The sequence below is a fragment of the Notolepis coatsorum genome (genome assembly GCF_963971535.1).
Source record: "Notolepis coatsorum genome assembly, chromosome: 4".
Lineage (NCBI taxonomy): Eukaryota > Metazoa > Chordata > Actinopteri > Aulopiformes > Paralepididae > Notolepis > Notolepis coatsorum.
The window spans coordinates 91,545,594-91,558,158 of record NC_140168.1 but is presented as its reverse complement, the minus strand read 5'-3'; the positions used below and the strand labels follow the sequence as shown (position 1 = coordinate 91,558,158).

Here is a 12,565-nt window from a genome sequence, read left to right as displayed (position 1 = left end):
TACACCCTCCCCAGGCCAACAGAGGAGACGTGTAGTAGTCTACACCCTCCCCAGGCCAACAGAGGAGAAGTGTAGTAGTCTACACCTTCCCCAGGCCAACAGAGGAGACATGTAGTAGTCTACACCCTCCCCAGGCCAACAGAGGAGACGTGTAGTAGTCTACACCCTCCCCAGGCCAACAGAGGAGAAGTGTAGTAGTCTACACCTTCCCCAGGCCAACAGAGGAGACATGTAGTAGTCTACACCTTCCCCAGGCCAACAGAGGAGACATGTAGTAGTCTGCACCTTCCCCAGGCCAACAGAGGAGACATGTAGTAGTCTACACCCTCCCCAGGCCAACAGATGAGACGTGTAGTAGTCTACACCCTCCCCAGGCCAACAGAGGAGACATGTAGTAGTCTACACCTTCCCCAGGCCAACAGAGGAGACGTGTAGTAGTCTACACCTTCCCCAGGCCAACAGAGGAGACGTGAAGTAGTCTACACCTTCCCCAGGCCAACAGAGGAGACATGTAGACAATAAAGTGAATCTAATCTAATACTGTGACGGTGGGGAACCCAAGTGGCGACCCATGTAACGCGCTGCGTCGCGAAGCAGCCGACCCAAGTTCGATTGCCGGACCCGGCGTCCTTTGACGAATGTCTTCCCCCCGCTCTGTCTCCCGTTCTTCCTCTCTCTCTCCCTCTACCGGCCGGCCGGTAGTACAAACAAATAAAAATCTACCAAAAACATAATAAAAAAAAAATACTGTGAAGTTCTCCAGACCTCTCTTGGCAGAGCCTGAGGTGTGGCCAGAAGTAACAACTCCTCCCCTAGACCCACTCCAACCCACACATCAGACCAAAAACAAAACATGTAAACAAAGTGCAATACCAAAAGGGTCTCTAGAGGTCACCGTTTTACAACATTACAGATTATTCCTTTAAACAAGGTGAACTGTTCCTTTTTAAGATTTACAGTAACATTTGAAAACCCCCATGGCACAATCAACATCAATATAATTTGTTAATTACAATAGCTGACAGGAAATACACTTGGGCCCAAGCTGTTCCCCTAACAACACAATTATTCTGAAAACGTCCACAGACCACTGCACGTCCGCGTTACATTGAGCTCATGGAGGAGAGAGCGGGGGGAGAAAATGAATGAATGTGGACGAGAGCCTTGACATTAAGTGGTTCTAGCTACGGCTGTGGGGGGGGTTGGAGACATGATCCAATATACTTTTATATACGCCTGAGTCTCCTGAACACGGAGAGACCAAGCCCAAGTCGATCGGCACTTTCTCGGCCGAGCTATAGTCACTGTTTCGCACCTACTCCTGAACTACGCATTCGCAGGTTGATGAACCTAGACTCCTTTAGGGAACCTAGACATTTTAGGGAACGTACTGTATACAACAGCTCTCATTAATGCACAACAGTTGCATACTCTGTGGTGACTGTCTGTGTCTGTTTATCTATCTATCTTTATAAATACTTAGTAATTCAATGTAATTTTGTAATTTAAAACTGCGATGCAAGTATTCAGTAAACTGGAAGTTGTAATTTTCTGGTCTGTACTATTGGGGAAACCTATCTGAGATACATATAGCCAAGCCCACCTCTTCATGTGGTGGAATTGGATGACTAGCTAACTTTCTAGTTTTGTTCTAGGGAGCTTGTTGTTCTATTCTTGCTTTTAGAATCCTACAGGTTAATGGAACACACCAACATTATGGGAAATGCACTCGCCATTCTCTAGACTAGAGTCAGACAAGAAGATAGATATCAATTTCCTCTCTAGTAGAAACACGGCTGCAAGCAAGCAAGCCTAGTTCAGCACAAGTGAATGGAAGTGGATACGGACCACTAGCCTAGCATAAAACTCTGGGAGAGGTGATTTTGGCCAACGGCTAGACCAGTGGCCTGTATCCACTTCCATTAATGTTAAGCTAGGCTGGCTTGCTGATGGATAGCTTTCTACTGAACGTACAGAGAGGAAATTGGTATCTGTCTTTTCATCTGACTCTGGAGTGTGTCAATGTTAGTGTGTTCCTTTTAAGTTAACCGACATGATGACACTCACCTCAAGCCATCATTTCATCTCTTTTATTGTTTAAATCACATCTTCATTTCCTTTTATTTGTTATACTTGATTTGTTGTCCACTTCTGCTTTTTTTCCCATCTCATATTATTATATCCTTGAAGTCATAGGACTCAATTGTTGTCAAAAAAGAGTTCAAACAAGTCACAGAGCCAGAGTAGAAGAAATACATTGTAGGTTTTGCTCTTGTCGTAGGCTGTAACAACACTATGAATTGGTTTATTTTCTCAACAGAACAAATTGGATCCAAAGACACTGACTCTGGTAAATGTTCTCTTATTTACCCCTAAATGTCATTATCTAGGTCCCATATTCATATATTTTCAACTATTTTATGTATAATTCCCTGTCATCAATAGAGCATGTTTGCCCCACATCATATTCAAGCTGAAAGATGATAATGTTTGACTTGTCCTTTGTTACATTGTAGGAGAGGGCAGCAGAAGCAGCTCAGAGTCGTTGAACTCTGGAAACACTGATGATGTTGATGAGGCCAAGAAGCTAATGGAAGGTAAATGAAATGCTGCCCTCTTGTTAACTGTACATTTTATTTTGATAAAAAAGAAATTCAATGACACTGATTTTATCCTTTAATCCTTTCAGTTAAAGGTGACGTTTCACTTTATTTGAACATGTTTAGTTTATAGCAGTCTACCTCCATCTCAGTGTATCTATAGTAGTTAAGGACCACTGCTGTCAACAGCACTGTTCTTCCTGGGTGTCAGGGCCTTAGCTTATTGAGAATTGTGATGCTCTGTATACTCAAAATGCAAGGTTATAGCCTAGCCATTGTTGTTTATTACGGACTATTTTCTTTTTTGGGGGCGAGTGAACCTGACCTTTGGGCAAGTAGAGCCAGACCTGTCTATACTTCAAAGGTGGATTAAGGGGATGATTAGATTAGATTCAAATGTATTGTCATACAGTAAAGTATAGTACAACGAAAATAAGTTTGGCATCCAACCAGAGTGCAAATGTAACAGTAAAGTGCAGTAGTAATATACAATGTATGGGAGATTAAACTGGATATAAAATATATAAATGAGTACTACGGAGTAATAGTGCTAATCAGATGTATGTACAGTGTTAGAGTATTACTATGTACAGTGATACAGGTATAAAGACACTATGGTAGTAAGTCATTATTATATACAGGATTATATGCAGGTATACAGACAGATAAATAAATATATACAGTAAATATATGTATACGGTATATACAGCATTATTGTACATGCTATCATACTTATATGGATTATATGCAGGTGTATACATAGTATTAAGAGCTTCAGGTGTCTCTATCTATCTCAACACCGATTCGAGATAAAACCCTGTGGCCGCTCGATATCCCCCGATATCCCCCATCCCCCAGATATGAACTAGAATCCGTCGATAACCAAACCAGGTCGTCGGATTTGGTCGTCGGAAGAGGAAAAACCTCCATCCCAGTTGCTTTATAAAAACGCCGTTTTAACCTCAAGCAACCAAGGCGTGCCAGTCAGTCGCCTGTTTACAGAACACCCCGAGCTAGCACTATACGTGCGTCGGGACACACCCACATCAATGAACAGGCTATTTAGATCATTGAATCCCCAAGGCGCCCAGGGGAACGACAAGAGGGGTGTGATACTTCCTAACTCCAACTCTTTTTAATAGAAAAGAAGGAAGCACCAACAGTATGTATCCCAGTCTACACAGCCGGGGGTAAATTTTTTTCACATTTTTACATCCCACCACCCTCCCATAGGAAGGAGACGGGAATCCCCAGAGAGACTTCCCACGCGAGCTGTACAGATTGAAAAGAATATATTGCACCTTGAGCCATGTAAAAAATTGGTTTTAGGGCTCTCCGGGTAAGAGGCACTGAACTAGAGATGTTCCGATACCATTTTTCCCTTTCCGATCCGATTCCGATACCTAAGCTTTGGGTATCGGCCGATACCGATATTTATCCGATACCAGTGCATACAAAAAAAAATAAAAAATTATATAAATACGTTTTTTTTTTTTTTTTTTTACAGATACTGTTATACTGTTTTTAGTAATAACTGGAAAGTAATGGTATTTATTCAACAACAGGTGATTGTATAGATTTGTATTAGTATCATTAATCAATGAGTATGGGCTGCAGCACTGCAGATATACCCTACTCCAATGATCCACACGGACATTAAACGGTGTTGCACTCGCTACTCCGTGGCTCTGCAGATATACCCTATTCAGTCTGTAAGCTAGTGGCAGATAGAACGTTCATGTTGTGATTTTTGATGCAAAATAAATATTCAACATTCTCTTTTGAAACTCCGCCTCAGACTCTTATCCTTTGGCACTTGCTGTACTTTGCTTGCAGGTCTGCAGCCATTATTGCTGGATTATAAATAGCACCAACTTTAGACACGGTAACGTTATCAAGCTAAGCTAACTGACCTAGCTCGTCTTCCCGCATTGACATTTGATAACGTTAGTAATAGTCAGCTAACGCTAGTCAGTAGCTACTTAACTTAAATACAATTCACCGTGGGTGCATTATTGTTGATAGACGGTCACGGACAGTGTTAGGTCCTGGAGAAAGGACAGGCGATCATCTGATTTGATGTAACGTTAAAGCGGATGTTGTTCCAACTAGCTATCTTTCCAGCTAATGCTATCATAACACCAGCAAAACACATCCCGTCCGAGCTCCCCGTCACACCGCACTGTCGGGGACAATGGAATTTAAGAAAGTGTATCTGCTGTTAAAATGACACAGCATCACACTTTAAAACATGTTAATTTTATAATCCTCACTCTCCGCAGGACTCGGCAGGAGATAAATTACATCATGGGATCGGAGGCTAGAATTTACGTGTACTCGCCGATACCGATACCAGCATTTTAGGCAGTATCGGCGGCATTTCCAATACTGGTATCGGAACAACTCTACACTGAACCCATACACACTCAATAATCGAATTGAATCGAATACATACACAATAGAGTAGGACTCCTTCTTGAGGGTCCACTCACCTTGACAATCTGAGGAGGAGGCTCTGTACTCTGAAGGAGGCTCCCTCACATGGAAGGAGAGTCCCAACTCACAGAAGGCCCGAATAGGAGCTTGGTGAGGAGGAGCCCTGACCACCCCCCGAAACAGATCCATCACATGGACCTGAACAGCACACGGAAGTCCTACCAACAGAGACGCGCACAGTGACGTACTCTATGGCGGGGGAATTTCTGCGGTGCACACGCCCAATATTCCAGGCCGTGGGACCAGGAAACTCCCCCCCCCCCCCCCCCCCCCCTCACCCTGTAACGTGCCGAACCGCAACGTGACAGGAACCTTGAAGGACAGGGGGTTTACCCCCGACCAACAGAAAAAAGGGGGAGGAAAGGTTACCAGTTCACCCCTTTACGACCCCACACCCATGATACGATGTAATGACAAAAAGAGAGTATGACACAGTCATAGTCAGCTCCATGAAGCGTCTGACAGCTTCACACAGCGAATGAATGAATGAATGAATGAAAACTTTATTTAACAGATTGCAGAATGGGTACAATACAGTACGGCTCAATACATACAATTGTTAAGGGGATGCAGACCTGAGAAAGACGTTTGTCTTGTTTCCATCAGGGTCCCCCATTTTCAATTCATATAGACATATATGACATACATGACATACAGATAGTCAGTACTGCTACATCTATACATTTATGACATACCAGATTTGCAAATACAGTACTGTCTGTGATACAGAAGGAGTCAAGAAAAGGGAGTATATACATTTGACGTAGAAACTGTACATTGGAGGAGGTTGGGTGGGGGGGGTTGGGTACATTGGGATATTGACAACCATACTGGGTAATTTACATTGGAGGTGGTTGGGGGGGGGGGGGGGGGCGGGGGCACACTGTATAAACAAGTAACACTGTACATTGAGGGGGGGGGGGGGGGAGACACTGTACAAACAAACACAATTGTACATTGAACTATTGACAAAACCATACTAGGTAAATGACTGTACATTGGAGGGGGTTGGGTTAGGATATTTACAGGGGCCAGTGTTGAATTGCAGTCTCCCGTAGGTGTCCCTTGAGAGAGGTTTTGAAAGTGGGTAGTGATCCACATTCCTTTACAGCTTTGGGTAGGGCGTTCCACATTGATGTGGCATAATTGCGAAACGTGTTTAGTCCCTTATTTGAGCCGAATCTGGGTTTAACATGATTTGTGGAGCTCCCTCTGGTGTTGTGATCGTGGTATTCACTGACCTTTGGGAAGTATTTTGACATGTACATGGGTACCTTGGTCGTGTAGTGTATCTTGTAGACCAGGCCCATTGCAAGTTGTTGTACTCTGTCGTCTACTCTAAGCCATCCTAGGTTGTCAAAGTGGGCAGGGGTGAGGTGGGTTCTAGGAGTAAGGTCAAGCAGTAGTCTGACCAGTTTGTTTTGAGATGTTTGTAATTTTGTTTTTAGCGCCTTTGAGGTGCTTTGGTACCATGAGGTGCAAGCATAGTCGTAGTACCCCTGAATGAGTGCTCCTGCCAGAGTCTTCAGGGTGTTCTTGTTTACCAGAGAGGAGATCCGGTACAAGAATCGAGTTCGTTGGTTGACTTTTTTTATTACATTGGATGCCATTTTGTCACAGGAGAGATTAGCCTCTAGGATGGAACCCAGGTAGGTAATTTCATCTTTCCTTGTGACAATATTGTCACCCACTGTAACTGAGAAGCCGTCGGTCTTGCTGAGTTTGTTATTTGAACCGAAGAGAATGGACTCTGTTTTGCCCATGTGTAATGATAGTTTGTTATCAGCGAGCCATATGCAGATTCTGCCTAGTTCCGAGCTGAGGGTTTTTTCAACCTGTAACTTGTTCTTGTCAGAGACCAGCAGGGCTGAGTCGTCCGCAAACAGGAACAAGTTGCAGTCACAAGCTGACGACATGTCATTTGCATAAATTAGGAACAGTAGCGGTCCTAGTATGCTTCCTTGTGGAGGAACACCACAGCTCACTGTGAGGGGGGGGGATAGGGTACCGTTTACCTCCACCATCTGTTCCCTCCCCTCAAGGTAGGATTGCATCCAGCTCACTGATAGACTATCAAAACCAATTGCTTTTAGCTTGAGCGCATGAGCTAACCTGCTATCTGATTTTTACTAAGGAAAAAACACAGAATAGAGAGGGCTCTCCAAGAGCCCCGGTACCAAACTTACACATGTGCTTCTGTGGCCAGTCCAACCCAGTTGTAGGTCACATGACACACACAACCCATCATCACCTACAAAAAATGGCAAAAACACTCTACAGAGGAACGCCGTTTTTCATAATGAGAGAATACATAATTCTCAATTAGTATCGGCCACAGGCCTTGCTAAGCACACACGAAAGCGACCAAACAATCTTTTCTTTTAGGAAAATAAAGTTTCTCCAGCAGTTTTAGCACAACCTCAGCAATCAAGCTAAGGGTTACATCGTATCCCTACCACACAGTGACACAATGTAGTGCAACAACATGTCTGAGAGGAGGATGAAGAAGTCCCCAGGGAACCGGGGGGGAAACACAATCCTCCTACTTTACCCTTAATACGGCCAGTTAAAACAGGAAAACCTGTTAATATGTGAACACACTGTTCATTGTCATTACAGGCTGAGAAAAGAATAATTCTTTACTCATTTGTCACTAAGCATAGCTTTATAGGTTAGTTAACCCCCTTAGTTGTGAGTACACGGTACATATAAACACACATGATGTTTCTCAACACAACAAACCAGATCATTTTCACATCTGTAACAACAACCCGATTTGCATGGAGAAGCTAAATACCAGTGACAAGACAATTCACACATAACTCGCGTCGTATCCTAAATGTAGTGCAGCAACACTCGTTTTGGAAAACATCGTTATTTACAAAACATTTAGAAGGTAAAGCCAGAAGAAGTGTACAAGGTCTGGTCAGGCCTTACCTACCCGGAGCGTAGATCAAGCGAAGTGCAGTCTCAAGGCACCGTAGTAAACACAGCCGTTCTGTGTTGTCGATCTGGGCAGCGTCGCCGCTCCAACCCGTCGCTACGGTCCCCCTTGTTGACGCAGTCCTTGCCGTCCTGGCCCAGGGCAGGTTCGACGAACATCCTCTGTCAAAGATGACGTCGTAGTCAAGAGTGTTTAAAACATGTTATAATCAAAGCACGTTCAACAGAGTAGCATTAAGCTAACGGCCGCTCTAACCGTCGGGCGCTACCGCCCCTGCCCGCAAGACGGCAAGCGAACGGCGCACGCGACCAGAGGAGAGCTTGGAATACCCCCCGCCTCTCCCCGTGAGGGAGAGGGGGGTTGGGAACCGCGGCGGCGCGCGAGGGGCCGGAGCCACCCCGCGCTGGGCCTCGGCCGATAGCAGCAAGCTAACGTTTCCTAGCCTAGGTAGGCCACCTAGTGATCACAGCAGGCTAGCGCCGCAGCTAACAGCTGACTGGCTAACAGTAGGCCACCACTAGCACGTAAGCTAAGCAGCTATCACCTGAACTTGTACACAATGATATAACACTCACTCAGACAGGCCGCCATTCTGAAACCCTCCTCACTTTTTAAGAGAAAAGAGAAACAAGATGTTAACACAGTTTTACAACGGTGATTTTACCAACACCCGACGGCGCCAGCACAATACCAAACTGGCCTGTAGCTGACTTGAACACAGATCTTCCACTAACAAACATCTATGCCCATATTTCCTTGTGAGGGAATACTCTCATTTGGATATGAAAGATGGGGCCTACACGGTGACAGAGAAAACATCCACTCGTCCAGAAAACACAGGGATCACCAGTGTTAATGGTCGTGGCCCACTAGTTAAACTATAATGGGCTTCAGATCAAGGTCTTCCGTTGTTGCCTAAGAGGCTGAACAAAAGACCTTAATCTGGGGCCGGTGTTCGTAAACATTGTCAGCCAGCCCCCATAGCACTAACAGACAAGTGGAGCCGCAAGCAAAAACATCACTCACCAACCTGGAACTCACCGCTTCTCACAACAGCGGCGCGTCCTACAGTTCAGCTGTGTCCTGAAAGGTTTTACCGCAACCAGCACAGCAAGGAACTGCAGTTGAGAGGCATGCAGCGGCGTGCTCCCAATACGAAAACCGGTGGAGGATTTTAGAATGATCACCATCTTCCAGACACTCCAGTGACGAAGACAATATCGCCGTATTTTCTCGAAAATAGTGAGAGAGAAAATAAAGATATGATGTCAACGTATCTCTTGTTCTTCCTTTCCTCGTAAACATTGTCAGCCAATATTTTTCTCCACGTCAAGTGGGCATATGAGCAACACGTTGCTTGTGATGAAATTTGAGAAGGAGATGAGTGTGTGTCACCACCCCTGCTTATGTAGGTAAGCGGATGGGGGTGTGGCCAGATGAATGCTGGCATTTAAAGGTACATTTTGAAATGTATTCAGTATATATATGCTGAAGCGAGATATATGCAATGAGACGCTGAGCGGGAGCTAGTGTGATACAGAACTTAAAAAGTAAAAATAACAGTTTTACTGAAACGGAATATTGTACTGTGGAAATCCCCTAAGATTCCTCCCATCATACATCAATGGCATGTGCAATTTGCACTGGTCTGGCCTTCAGCAGGAATAGCCTGTAAGCTTATAGATATATACAGATATATATATACATGTACAATACAGACATATACAATAAACATATACGGTACTTAATCATGGTTATATGTTTACACATCACACATGTAGTTAAATCACCCGTTGTAGGATGGCTTTTCCATCGGTAGTGTGATAGTAAAGGGTTAACCGCTGCAGCCAGTGGAGTGCATTTTCCTTACAGAAGCCCAGGGTCACACAGGGAGGGAAGCACACGGTGGAATCACGCATTCCTAAAGCACCCAGCATTAACAGGGAAACGGAACAATTGCACTGCTGTGATATACAAGATAATACATGGTCCTTCAGCATATACAATAAACATATATTTAATCCTCTATTTATATATGTTAATGCTTAATATACTACATCATACATTGCTTCGCTTTTAAACACAGAGGGAGCAGTCTTTTTTTTGCAGTGCCTAGGTACAGAGGTAATCTGTCCCAGTGCCATAAGACAGAGAGAGAACAGGATGTCAATACAAAAAGGGTCACTGTAGTTTAGTGGCACTTCAACACATAGGTATATAGAAATTAGTATATGCAGGTATATTCATTCATATTGATAACCTACTTAAAATAAATTGTAAAAAATAAGAATTACTTTTTAATTCTAACCATTTCAGAAGAAGCAACAGCTCTCACTAATGCACAACAGTTGCATACTCTGTTGTCTGTATCTGTCTGTTTATTTATCTTTATAAATACTTATATAATTCAATGTAATTGTAACTGCACATTTTCTGGTCTGTATTATTAGGGAAAGCTAGCAGAGACACATAGCCAAGCCCACCTCTTCATGTGGTGAAATTGGATGACTAGCTAACTTTCTAGTTTTGTTCTAAATCTAGGGAGCTTGTTGTTCTATTCTTGCTTTTAGAATCCTACAGGTTAAAGGAACACACCAACATTATGGGAAATGCACGCACCATTCTCTAGAGTCAGACAAGAAGATGGATATCAATTTCCTCTCTAGTAGAAACACGGCTGCAAGCAAGCAAGCCTAGTTCAGCACAAGTGAATGGAAGCGGATACGGACCACTAGCCTAGCATAAAACTCTGGGAGAGGTGTTTTTGGCCAACAGCTAGACTAGTGGCCTGTATCCACTTCCATTAATTTGTGTTAAGCTAGGCTGGCTTGCAGATGGATAGCTTTCTACTGAACGTACAGAGAGGAAATTGGTATCTGTCTTTTCATCTGACTCTGGAGTGTGTCAATGTTGGTGTGTTCCTTTAAGTTGACCGACTTGATGACTCACCTCAAGCCATCATTTCATTGTTTAAATCACGTCTTTATTTAATTTCCTGTTATTTGTTATACTTGATTTGTTGTCCACTTCTGCTTTTTTCCCATCTCATATTATTATATCCTTAAAGTCATAGGACTCAATTGTTGTCAAAAAAGAGTTCAAACAAGTCACAGAGCCAGAGTAGAAGAAATACATTGTAGGTTTAGCTCTTGTCGTAGGCTGTAACAACACTATGAATTGGTTTCTTTTCTCAACAGTACAAATTGGATACGCTGACTCTGGTACAGTTTCACTTATTTACCCCTACATGTCATTATCTAGGTCCCATATTCATATATTTTCAACTATTTTATGTATAATTCCCTGTAATCAATAGAGCATGTTTGCCCCACATCATATTCAAGCTGAAAGATGATAATGTTTGACTTGTCCTTCGTTACATTGTAGGAGAGGGCAGCAGAAGCAGCTCAGAGTCGTTGAACTCTGATGGAAACACTGATGATGTTGATGAGGCCAAGAAGCGAATGGAAGGTAAATGAAATGCTGCCCTCTTGTTAACTATACATTTTATGTTGATAAAAAGAAAGAAATTCAATGACACTGATTTGATCCTTTAATCCTTTCAGTTAAAGGTGACGTTTCACTTTATTTGAACATGTTTAGTTTATTTATATAGGCTTTATGTTTTCCAGAAAGCCACACATAACCAAATATTAATAACCCTTTCCGGGATCTTCACAGAAAAAAAAAGTCAGGAAATAAATAATAACACTATTAATGAAATAAATAACACTATTTATGAAATAAATAACACTATTTATGAAATAAATATAAAATACCTACAGACCACCTAGCTCTAGCTCTGTACTATTTAAAAGCACAGTGCAGGACACAGTCAAAGGTTATCGCACCTCAGAGATGGCAGTGGTCATGTATGACAGGACAAAGGCCATATGTAATGGCCTTGGGATTGAGGAACATACTACCAGCCAAAGGGGGAAGCAGAAAAGGATGGACGAGTATGTAGTTGAGTCATCTTGTAGCACAAGCTCAGACCTCAGCTCAGGAGATCAGCTGAGACAGAGACTGTTCTATCCAGTCCTCGACAGAGTGCTGCAAGAGCTTGCGAGCAGGTTCTCATGAGTTGGAGAACAACTTATGAGAGGCATACAGGCATGTTATCCAGCCTCAGACCAGTTTCTCTCAGTGGAATTGCTGCAATCCCTCGCCGCACATTACAATATCCAACTACTGCCAGAGGAGATCACAGTTGCAAAGTGTTTCCTGGCCAGGACAGGCAGAGATGCAGTCCCTACTATCCAAAGTGTCTTTTCCCTCCTGGATGATAATAATAATAATGCATTTTATTTATATGGCGCCTTTAAGTCCACAAATCGGTGAATGAAAAAAGTATAGGATCAAATGAAAACTACTACTTACTATAAATGGATGTTTAAAAGTACTCAAAACCAACAAAAAATATCAAACACTAACAAACATTCAGCACAGACAATGGGGATGCTGCCATCTTTAAAAAAAAAAAAAAAAAAAAATCTCCGGAGCTCTAGGGGGCCGGGCCAAATGT

The 12,565-nt window shown here is 43.1% G+C and overlaps 1 protein-coding gene across 1 annotated transcript in view; it reads left to right on the top strand.

Annotated features, from left to right (window-relative positions):
* LOC311226858 (class I histocompatibility antigen, F10 alpha chain-like) overlaps positions 1–12,565 on the top strand; it is a 76,599-nt gene that overhangs the window by 41,560 nt on the left and 22,474 nt on the right. The window contains exons 6-9 of the mRNA XM_084312279.1: positions 2,321–2,350; positions 2,517–2,597; positions 11,238–11,261; positions 11,428–11,511. Of these exons, the coding sequence (XP_084168405.1) occupies positions 2,321–2,350; positions 2,517–2,597; positions 11,238–11,261; positions 11,428–11,511 (219 nt within the window). The remainder of the gene's footprint in view (positions 1–2,320; positions 2,351–2,516; positions 2,598–11,237; positions 11,262–11,427; positions 11,512–12,565) is intronic.